This window comes from Chiloscyllium plagiosum, chromosome 9, assembly GCF_004010195.1.
Source record: "Chiloscyllium plagiosum isolate BGI_BamShark_2017 chromosome 9, ASM401019v2, whole genome shotgun sequence".
Lineage (NCBI taxonomy): Eukaryota > Metazoa > Chordata > Chondrichthyes > Orectolobiformes > Hemiscylliidae > Chiloscyllium > Chiloscyllium plagiosum.
In genome coordinates, this window is record NC_057718.1 from 68,978,747 (window position 1) to 68,990,978 (window position 12,232).

Genomic DNA, 12,232 nt, shown 5'->3' on the forward strand with positions numbered 1-12,232 from the left:
AGACGTCTGTTCAGAGCCTTAAAACTAGAAGCACTTTTCTCATTAATAGCACTATAGGTCCTTGATAGCATTCATATCAGTATAGACTCATCTCATCTGCATGGGAAATTTGACGAGCATCCTAGGATGGCATGGTGGCTCAGTGGTTAGCACTGCTGCCTCACAACACCAGGGTCCCAGGTTCGATTCCAGCCTCTGGCAACTGTCAGTGTGGAGTTTGCACATTCTCCCTGTGTCTGCGTGGGTTTCCTCTGGGTGCTCCGGTTTCCTCCCACAATCCAAAGGTGTGCAGGTCAGGTGAATTGCCCATGGTCAATTTCCCATAGTGTTAGGTGCATTAGTCAGAGAGAAATGGGTCTGGGTGGATTACTCTTCAGAGGGACTGGTTGGGCGGAGGGCCTGTTTCCACACCGTAGGGAATCTAATCTTAATCAATTTCTAAACTTCTCCAGAAATGTATCAGCAGCATTGGTGTCAGTACTTGCAGCTTTCCCTGCACATATATTTTCTTAAAGCTGTATCAAGGCTGGAAAAGACTAAACCAGCCCTTGCCCTTACCAAAGGTTTCTTCTTTCTCACAGAGATTTATAGTAGGGCTCCCTCCTTCATCTCTTTTGTTATTTTCATAAAGACTGATAACTTCTGCTGGGATAAAGACGAGGCTGATCGGCGTGTTGTTCACATGAAGATTGTCATCACATCACTAATCTGTTTTCCATTACCTCCCCATTACCTGGCTGTGCTGGTGTGTTATCATTGCATTGAATGAAACACAGCATGTTTGGCTTTCTCATTGATCTTGTTGCTCTTTCCCAGAATCAAATGGTTGGTGGCAGCAATCTAAGATGGTGAGCAATGTTGACAGTATGATTACTACTTCTGTTAATTAAGTCTAATTTCACATCATGAGTCACAATTTTACGCTGTCACTTATGTTGAGAAGATTCAACATTTACTCTAGTGATGCATTTTCCTGCCATGGTCACACGATACATGGATTAACATGATAAAATCAAAGAACAGTCTCACAGTAAACTTTCACTGAGAGTTATGAGCACAAATAGCATCAAAAAGGAACGCTGTGCAGAAGTTGCTGTGACATTGTATCATGCAAAAGGTGCTGGGAGCACTTGACAATATGCCAAAGTAGCAATGTAAGGAATAAACAGCTGAACAATTAGTGAAAATTGTTCCCTAAAATAATAGGAATGCATATGCAAAAAAATTTATATTGGTTCAACAAAATGCATCGACCTGCTGTTTATGAATTTTTTGAAAAATGTTTGATGTTATTAATGTAAATAATGAGCAATAACTTTCAATTATGTATATTTGACACTTTTTGATGACTTATTAGTTGATCTTTGGTTTTACTGTTCACAGATTTAATTGAACTATATATGTATGCCAAATATTATGATTCTAGTTGTCATTACCATTGGACAAGTCAAATCCCAGAATGAAACCTGACTTGATAGATCAATTTTTTTAAAAAAAAATTGTTGGTCATTCACAGATACACAGGCACATAAGCCTCCAGATTTTCTTTTAAAACAGAATATAGTTTTATTATAATAAAACAAATCAAGCTATTGAAACATAGTATATAGTTTGAAAAACTTAAAAACACATGGCAAAACAAAATCTAGTGCATTCCCTAATACCATAGCTTCATAGTGAATCAGTTCTAGAGAAATTCTTATGTATCAAATCTTAAAGTTCGACTTAACAACTTCTTTCCACTTCTGTCCTGTGATCTGTGAATACTGTTAAGTGAATACTCACAAAACAAAAAACTTCAATTTTCTTAGTCTTTTGATAATCAGCCTATTATCGAAATCTGGCTTGGAAGTTTCATAAACTTACACTTTTAATTTAGGATAACTGTGCATTCCCTGAATTATCCTATGCTTCTTTCTTGGAGAGAAACTATATTTACTTCTGATCCCAGTCAGGTGTCGTCCAGTACTGCGTCCTAAAAGCTTTCAGTCTCAGGGCTTTTCTAAGCTTAAAATCAATACTTCCTTGCCCTAAATCAGAGGCAAGCTTAGTCCTTTCAATGTTTACTATTGTAAACCCCTCCGTGTAAACAAACAATCAAAGTTTTTGATTTTATTTAGAACTCCTCATAAAAGTAAAGGTCCCTTAAACTTCCCAATATTGACTGGGAATCCCTTAGAGCAAGAGGCTTAAGACTGGGCTGCATTTATTAAGTGCATCCAAGAGGGTTTCTTAAAATAGTATCTGGATAGTTCAACTAGAGGAGGGGCCATACTGGACCTTGTACTGGCTAATAAAACTGGCCAGGTGACTGACCATTCAGTGGGAAAGCATTTTGGAAATGGTGATCACAACTTAAGCTTTAAGATAACTGTGAATTAGGGTAAGTCAGGACCCTGCGGGACGGTATCAAACTGGGAAAGGGCAAATTACTTTAGTATTGGGCAGGAGCTAGGGAGTGTTGATTGGGTGGAGCTGTAATCGGGCAAGTCCACATTTGACACGGGAGAGTTGTTTAAAGACGTACTGATCAGAGTTCAGGACCAGCATGTTCCAGTAAAGAGTATGAGGATGAGAAAGACAGTATGAGGATGGTAAGGTGAGGGACTCTTGGATAACAAGGGAAGCTCTGAATTTAATCAAAAGGATAAAAGAAGTTAACATTAGACAGTGCTCAGATAAAGAAAACAGGAAAGAACTCAAACAGGTAATTAGGAGAGCAAGAAGGGGCCATGAAATGACCTTGGCAAGGAGGGTTAAAGAGAATCCCAAGACATTCTATACATACATGAAAAACAAGAGGCTAATCAGAGAGAAGGTAGGACCGCTCAAGAATAAAGGAGGGAAATTATGCTTGGAGATAGGAGTTGTGGGTGAGATCCTAAATGAGTATTTTGCATCCATATTCATCCAGGAGAATGATATAGTGGATAGTGAGATTTGTGTGGAGCATGCTGATATGCTTGGGCATTTTGAAATCAAGAAGGAAGTGGTGTTGGGTCTCTTGAAGAGCATTAAGGTGGATAAGTCCCCAGGACCTGATCGTATCTACCCCAGGTTTTTGAGGGAGGCGAGAGAGGAGATTACTAGCGCCTCGATCAAGGTCTTTGTATCCTCTCTAGCCACTGGAGAAGTCCCAGATGACTGGTGAGTACCTAATGTTAATCCTCTGTTCAAGAAGGGAAACTATAATCTGGGGAGTCTCACAGCAGTGGTTGTGAAGTTATTAGAAATAACTCTTAAGGATGGGATTTACACACACTTGGAAAAGTGTGACCCGATTAGGGACAGTCAGCATGGCTTTGTGCAGGGCAGGTCATGTCGTAGTAACTTGATGAGTTTTTCAACGAGGCGACAAAGGGCTCGGTGGGCTGCACGGTGGCACAGTGGTTAGCACTGCTGCCTCACAGCGCCAGAGACCCGGGTTCAATTCCCGCCTCAGGCGACTGACTGTGTGGAGTTTGCACGTTCTCCCCGTGTCTGCGTGGGTTTCCTCCGGGTGCTCCGGTTTCCTCCCATCATCCAAAGATGTGCAGGGTCAGGTGAATTGGCCATACTAAAATTGCCCGTAGTGTTAGGTAAGGGGTAAATGTAGGGGTATGGGTGGGTTTCGCTTCGGCGGGTCGGTGTGGACTTGTTGGGCCGAAGGGCCTGTTTCCACACTGTAATCTAATCTAAATCTAAAAAGGTGATCAATAAGGGTAGAGCAGTGGATGTTGTCTACCTGGATTTTAGTAAGGCTTTAACAAGGTCCCTCATGGGAGTCTCATCCAAAAGATTAACGTGCATGGGATCCAGGGTGACTTGGCTGCATGGATTTAGAATTGGCTTGCCCATGAAAGACAGAGGGTGGTGATGGAAGGGTGTTTTTTAGACTGGAGGTCCGTGACTAGTGATCTGCAGAGATCCTTACTGGGACCTCTGCTGTTTGTGATATATCCTAAATGACATCGATGAAAAGGTGGATGGTAGGTTAGTAAGTTTGCAGACGATACAAAGATCGGTGGAGTTGTGGACAGTGTAGAAGGTTGTAAAAGGATACAGCGGAATATAGATCAGTTGTAGATATGGGCAGAGAAATGGCATATGGAGTTTAATCCAGGTAAGTGTGAAGTGCTGCACTTTGGAAGATCATATTAGGGAAAAGTATACAGTTACTGTCAGGACCATGAACAGCATTGATGTGTTTAGTTTAATTTGGCATCATGTTCAGCACAATATCATGGACCAGATGATTTGTACTGTTCTATGGTTAGCCAATGTTCATATGATACTGATTTGAAATCCAAACTCTAAAAATATTAAAATCGCACAGTGTTTACATTAGCGCTGTGTTACGAAATAAATGTGTTTTTTCCCTTCTTTCTTTTCAGACTAAGTTCTTGCCACTCCTCTCCACACAGCTTCCACCTTAAGTAGTTGATTAGGCTGCTTGCGGATCAGTTACCGTTTCACGAGGAGTTGAATTTAATTTTCTGTCCATCTAATATCTATTTTCCTCATGACACTTCATGTAGGCAGATTTTGGAATAACTTATTTCTTTGCACAATCTTGCCTATCCTTGAAGGTGTAGTCATGACACATGTAAGAGCTCATCATTCAAAACTTCCCATAGGAAAACATAATGATATTCTATTGAAGAAATAAGGCTGTTAATTTACTCAAGATAAGTAACTTTAATTTTAAAGTAAATAAACAATGTGCAATCAACCATCAGTATTTTCGATTTCCTCTATTTAGGGATCGATTTAAGGGGATGTGAATATGAAGCTGGGACAGAAGAGAAGAAAATGTGGCCTCCTGCTGATTTGCTATATTATGGGAGAGCAGAGTTGAAAGCCTCTGACCATAAGTATGTGATTGTGATTGATACTGTATTCTGGATGTCAAAGAGAGTTTAGGCAGAATTGCAATTAGCAGAATTATTTTGTGAGAATTTCTCATTCACTGAAATGAATCTTTTGCAAGTGTTTCTTGCATTTTTATTTTAATTATTCAGAGGAGCTTGAGAAGTCAGTCTAAATTACAGTGTGACTTATTGCTTTTGCTTTTAGCTTTGGGCGGCACGGTGGCACAGTGGTTAGCACTGCTGCCTCAGCGCCAGAGACCCGGGTTCAATTCCCGCCTCAGGCGACTTACTGTGTGGAGTTTGCACGTTCTCGCCATGTCTACGTGGGTTTCCTCCGGGTGCTCCGGTTTCCTCCCACAGTCCAAAGATGTGCAGGTCAGGTGAATTGGCCATGCTAAATTGCCCGTAGTGTTAGGTAAGGGGTAAATGTATGGGTGGGTTGCGCTTCGGCGGGGCGGTGTGGACTTGTTGGGCCGAAGGGCCTGTTTCCACACTGTAAGTAATCTAATCTAATCTAATCTAATCTTTCTTTCGTGCTAACGAATGTGGGTAGACCTGGCGATGAGAATTCAGTGAATTTGACACTATACTGAATACCGAAAGGATAAATTTTGACAAAACTGTCAGTGTATTAAATGATGGTGAATTCTGAAACTCCTCTGCCTGTTTAATTTAGGACCTTTCATATGCAGCCCATGTTTCCCCACATTGGATTAAAAGAACCAATCTTGCTGCCATCTCTTGCTCAGTGTAGCATTGCTTGGTGTTCTTAGATGGTTCTTTGAGACAGAGAATTACTTTCTTCCTCAGATGAGTCCTGAGGTGACTAACTGCAATTACATGGGTTGGGGCTAAATCCACGCAATCATTGCTGATAGAGGTTAACTGGCTGCCAACCTTGATTGAACAGCAACAGCTCAAAACGATGGTGAAGCCAGCAGGGGTTTAGCCTTCTGGCATTACTTGATGGTGTGGACTGCAATGGCTGGAATTTGGCAATGAGGGTATTAACCACTCCAAACCACTCCACACCATCAAGGCAACAGCTGGCAATGTTCCTGTCCTGTGATAGAACAGCAGGTCTTCAAAGTAATCGAGCAGTGAAACTGAATAACTTCAGTCATCTGCAGGTGAGTGAGAATTGCATGTAACAAGCCACCTCAAAGTGAGCTTTCACTACTTAATAGGTGATTTCCAACTTCTTAGACCTTGCTGAGCTGCACAGTCCTGCTAGTGAGGTCTTGTGGTTAGCATCCGTGTCTCTGGCCCAGAGTCTCTTGCGTTTAGATTCCACCTCAGATCTTGATGGCCACGAAAGGTATCTCATAATGTGGCCAATATATCTGATACATTTACAGCAGGCATTAAGAGTGGAAGACCTGGTCAGTTGGAACAGTATGGCAGCTGCAGGCCAACAGCCTTCCCACGGTAAAAGACTCCGTGTGCAGGTTCCTGCCATCAGCAGAGCCCCTCCTCGTTGAGAGAGACAATGATGCAAAGTGCGGGACAATAAATTTTATTGCATTAATTTCCTGTTACTGTATCACATTTTCAGTCATGTACCTTTGTGGAAATTTGGACTAGAATAGAATACCCTATCATTTCAAATGCCATTTTTAATGGTTAAGTAATTCCATTTGAAAACAGATTTGGGTACACTGTAGTTGCGTTTGGCAGTCTTTAGGTGGCAGTGTAGCTCTATTAAATCCTCTGACACATCCTGTTTGTAGACAATCTAAAATCCAACATATAATACCTCGAGTCATAGAGCTATACAGCACAGAAACAGACCCTTCGGTCCAACTCATCCACATCTACCAGATATCCTAAACTGATTGAGTCCCGTTTGCCAGCATTTGGTCCATAACCCGATAAACCCTTCTCATTCATATACCCATCCTGAGGCCTTTTAAATGTTGTAATTGTACCCACCTCCATCACCTCCTCTGGCAGCTCATTTTTACACACACCATCCTCTGCGTGAAAAGGTTGCCCCTCAGGTCCCTTTTAATTTTTTCCTGTCTCACCTTAAACCTATGCCCTCTAGTTTTGGACTCCCCTATCCTGGAAAAAAGACCTTGGGTATTCACCTTATCTGTGCTCGTGATTTTATAATCCTCCATAAGGTCACACCTCAGCCTCCAATACTGCAGGGAGAAAATCCCCAGCTTATTCAGCCTCTCCCTCTAGCTCAAACCCTCCAATCCCGGCAACACGCTCATAAATTTCTCTGAACCTTTACTATAGCAGGGAGACCAGAATTAAATGGAGTATTCTAAAAGTGGCCTCACCAATGTCCTGTACAGCTGCAACATGACATCCCAAGTCCTATAATCAATGTACTGAACAATGAAGGTGAGCATATCAAATGCCGCCTTCACCATCTTGTTGACCTACTTTCAAGGAACTATGCACCTGCACCTATAGGTCTCTTTGTCCAGCAACACTCCCCAATGCCCTACCTTCACCGTATAAGTCCTGTCCTGCTTTGCCTTCCCAAAATGCAATAACTTCTATATGTCAATTAAATTGAGTTTGCTTTTTGAAAAAGTAGAAAGCATCTCTTTGCAGTGTATATATGACACAACACTATTGTACACTTAGCATAATGCACAAAAGCACATTTGTAACACATTCAATCATCAGCCCCCCATATAAATTTCACTTTGCTTGATGTACATTTTTACCTCATCATTTTATCTTCAACAATTTTGCCTACCAAATTATAATTCACAGAAACATTTGGTACTTGATATCATTGTATGCAAATTTTACTCCACTGCTTCAAGTGTTGCAAGTTGAGAGTGACTTGAAAAGTTTTGGTGTATTCTAGGCATTAGTGATGCCTAGTATACACCAGGCATGTCAGGGAGGGTCCCAGAGGACTGGAAAATTGCTGACGTGACACCCCTGTTTGAAAAGGGAGTAAGGCAAAAGACAGTAAATTACAGGCAGATTAGCCTAATCTTGGTCATGGCTAAGATTTTGGAATCCATTGTGAAGGATGAGATTTCTGAATACTTGGAAGAGTATGGTAAAATAGGGCAAAGTCAGCATGGTTTCATCAAGGGGAGGTCATGTCTGACGAATCTGCTAAAGTTCTTAGAGGAAGTAACAAGCAGGGCAGATCAAGGAAAGTCAATGAATGTTATCTATCTGGACTACAAGAAAGCCTTTGACAAGGTGCCACACAGTAAGATCTTACTGAGTAACTTAAGGGCCCATAGTATTAGAAACAAGATAGAATCATGGCTGTCTGGCAGAAAGCAGAGAGTGGGGATAAAAGGGTCTTTCTCAACATGGCAACTGGTGACAAGTGGTGTTCCACAAGGATCAGTATTGGGACCACAACTTTTCACTTTATGTATTAACAATCTAGACGAAGGAACTGAGAGCCTTCTGGCTAAGTTTGCAGATGTTACAAAGAGAGACAGGTAGTGTTGGAGAGGTAGGGAGGCTGTAGAAGGATTTGGACAGGTTAGGAGAGTGGGCAAAGAGGTGGCAAATGCAGTACAAAGTGGGAAAGCGTGAGGTCCTGTACTTTGGTAAGAAGAATAGAGGCATAGACTATTTTCTAAGTGGGGAGAAAATTCAGAAGTCTGAAGTGCAAAGAGACTTGGGAGTTCTAGTCCAGTGTTCTTTCAAGGTAAACTCGCAGGTTCAGTCAGTAGTTAGGAAGGCAAATGCAATGTTGGCATTTATTTTGAGAGGACTTGAATACAAAAGCAGGGTGTACTTCTGAGGCACTGTATAAGGCTCTGGTTACACCACATTTGGAGTATTGTGCGCAATTTTGGGTCCCATATCACAGGAAGGATATACTGGCTCTGGAGCGTGATCAGAGAAGATTCACGAGAATAGTCCCATTAATGAAAAGCTTAACATATGAGGAATGTTTGAGGACTCTGGTCTATACTCGATGAAGTTTAGAAGGATGAGGGGGAATCTAATTCAAACTTACAGAATACTGAATGGCCTGGACAGAGTGGATGTTGAGAGGATGTTTCCATTGGTAGGAGAGACTAGGACCTGAGGGCACAGCCTTAGAGTAAAGGGAAGACCTTTTAGAATAGAGATAAGGAGAAACTTCTTCAGCCAGAGTGGTGAAACTATGCAATTCATTATAACAGAAGGCTATGGAGGCCAGGTCATTAAGCATATTAAAGATGGAGATAGATAGGTTTTTGATTGTCAAGAGGATCAAGGGCTACAGGAAGAAAGTGGGAGAATGGCTTATCAGCCATGATTGAATGTCGGAGCAGACCTGATTGGCTGAATGGCCTAATTTCTGCTCCTATGTTTTATGGTCTTAAATGAAGGGTTAGATCTTTGCTGAATTGTGTAGACTAAAGGGGATCTTTAAAAAGGACTGAGCTGGGATTTGATTCTGGGATTCCTAAGCGTCATTCTTTTTATCTAACTGTGGGATGTGGACATTTTTGGTTAAATGAGCCAGTTGCCCATCCCTAATTACCCTTTAGAAGGTGGCGGTTATCTTTTCCACTGTAACTATGAATGAAGGAATACACACAGTGCTAGGACTCCAGGACTTTGATCCAATGAAAATGACAGAATACTTATGTAGCTCCAACTTGGGATAGAGTGACTTACAGCTCGTGGTACTCAAATGCATCAATTGCCCTTGTACATAGAACATAGAACATTACAGCGCAGTACAGGTTAGTCGGCTCTCGATGTTGCGCTGACCTATGAAAACAATCTAAAGGCCATCTAGATTACACTATTCTATTTTCATCCGTTTAAATGCCCTTGAAGTTGGCAAGTCTACTACTGTTGCAAGCAGTGCACTCCATGCTCCTCCTAATCTCTGAGTAAAGAAACTACCTCTGACATCTGTCCTATATCTATCACCCTTTCAATTTAAAGCTATTCCCCTCATACTAGCCATCACCATCCGAGGAACAAGGCTCTCATTGTCCACCCTATCTAACCCTCTGACTATCTACTATTAAGTAACCTCTCAACCTTCTTCTCTCTAATGATCTTGCAATTGGTAGTGATTACAGGTTTGGAAGATGCTGTCAACAGACCATTGGTGAATTCCTGCAGTCTGTCTTGTAGATGGTGCACACTGCTGCCAATGAGCATCAACTGTGGAGGGAATGAATGTTCAAGGTAGTATGGAGTGCCAATCCAATGGCTGTATTATCCTAAGACCATAAGGAAAAGGAACAGGAGTAAACCATTTGGTCCCTTGAGGAAGTGAGGACTGCAGATGCTGAAGACCAGAGTTGAAAAATGTGGTGCTGGAAAAACACAGCAGGCCAGGCAGCATCCGAGGAGCAGGAAAATTGACGTTTTGGGCATAAGCCTGAAGAAGGGCTTATGCCCAAAACGTCGATTCTCCTGCTCCTCGGATGCTGACTGGCCTGCTGTGTTTTTCCAGCACCACATTTTTCAACATTTGGTCCCTTGAGCCTGCCCTGCCATCGTATAGGATCATGGCTGATCTGGCAGTCTTCACATCCACTTTCCTACATTTTCTGTGCAATCCTTTATTCCCCTATTGATCAAGAATCTATCTATCTCAGCCTTAAATATACACAACAGCTCTTCCCCCACAGCTCTCCCGTTGACGAATTGTTCCAAAGACACTTAATCTTCTGAGTGAAGACATTCCTCCTCATCTCAGTCTTAAATTAGCATCCCTGTATCCTGAGACTTTGTCCTCTTATTCTAGACTCTGTCATAGGGGGAAACATCTTCTCAGCATTTACCCTGTCAAGTCCTTTAAGAATTCTGTATTACAATGAGGTAACCTCTCTTCTTTTAAATTCCAATGATTAGAGTCTCAACCTGTTTAACCTTTACGCATGAGACAATCCCTCAATTTGTCGTAGTGAACCTTTTCTGAACTGCTTCCAATGAAATATCTTCCCTTAAATAGAGACCGAAACTACTCCAGTACTCAGATGTGATCTCTCCAACACCTTGTGCATTGCATTAAGACTTCCCTATGGTTACACTCTAAACCTATTGAACTAAGGGCCACCATTCCATTAGCCTTTCTGATTAACTGTTGCACTTGTAAGCTAGCATTCTGTGTTTTGTGCACAAGTACCCACATCCCCACTCCCAGTCCTTTTGTGTTGTAGCTTTCTGCAGTTTTTTCTTCATTTAAAAAATACTCTTTTCTTTTGTTCTCCATTCCAAAGTGATCTTCATGTTTTTCTACATTATATTCCTTGTGACCACTTATTTAACCTATCACTATTTCTCTGTAAACTGTATCCCTCTCACAACTTGCCCTTCAACCCGACTTTTGTTGTTGAGCTTTTTGAATGTCATTGGTGCTGCACTCATCCAGGCAAGTGGGGAGTATTTCGTCAAATTCTTGACATGTGTCTTGTAGATGGTGAACAGGCTTTGGCGAACCAGTTGGATTTTCTGTCTTGTCAGCAGAATAAACTGAATAATTAATATGACTGTGACACTCAACAAAGTAATGATGTAACTTATTTTCAACATTTGAATCTCTGTCATGAGGCTGTGATTTTTAAAGTGCAGAAACCATTTTGAATGATATTTATATTTCACTGGTTATTGTTTACATTAGTGTTAATATGTTCACACCAGTTATGAAGTCAATGTTCCAGCTTGTGTAATTATACATTTTTCCTCTTCAAAAATCAAATATAGGCCTGTGTTAGCTGTCTTTGAAGTGAATATTCAGGAAGTGGATATTTTTGCACGTGAGCAAGTATTCCAGGAAATCACGTCTTCCCAGGGGCCATCGGATGCGACTGTCGTGATATGTCTTAAAGGACCAACCAATGGAGAAAGGGAAGCCTTTTCGGATAATCTAAGCAATGAAATAATTAATTGGCTCCAGAGTTATGGCAATATTTTGTTGGTAAGGTAAGAGCTAGTTTCCAGTAATAAACAGCCCTGAGAACAATTGTTCAATTTACCAGACTTTTATCTTTGTCTTCTATCAAAATGAAAAGAGCTTGGACAAACCTAATAATTAGCTTTCTATGCCATAACGATGGCATAGAAAGCTGTGGGCAATCATGGCTTTTTGTAGGCAGCATTGCCTTTAATTTTCTTCTTAGTTGCAGCGGGTCTCCAAGATCTGTGTGTAACAGCAACTTCTAGAACCACAGAAAATGGGGGAGATACTAAATGAATATTTTGCATCAGTATTTACTGTGGAAAAGGATATGGAAGATATAGACTGTAGGGAAATAGATGGTTACATCTCGCAAAATGTTCAGATTACAGAGGAGGAAGTGCTGGATGTTTTGAAACGGTTAAAAGTGGATAAATCCCTAGGACCTAATCAGGTGTACCCGAGAACTCTGTGGGAAGCTAGAGAAGTGATTGCTGGGCCTCTTGCTGAGATATTTGTATCATCGATA

General features: G+C 41.3%; 1 protein-coding gene across 1 annotated transcript in view; it reads left to right on the forward strand.

Moving 5' to 3' along the window:
- Window positions 1-12,232, forward strand: part of LOC122553185 (synaptojanin-2-like) — a 203,395-nt gene that overhangs the window by 179,381 nt on the left and 11,782 nt on the right. Inside the window, exons 18-19 of the mRNA XM_043696773.1 lie at window positions 4,742-4,853; window positions 11,511-11,729. Of these exons, the coding sequence (XP_043552708.1) occupies window positions 4,742-4,853; window positions 11,511-11,729 (331 nt within the window). The remainder of the gene's footprint in view (window positions 1-4,741; window positions 4,854-11,510; window positions 11,730-12,232) is intronic.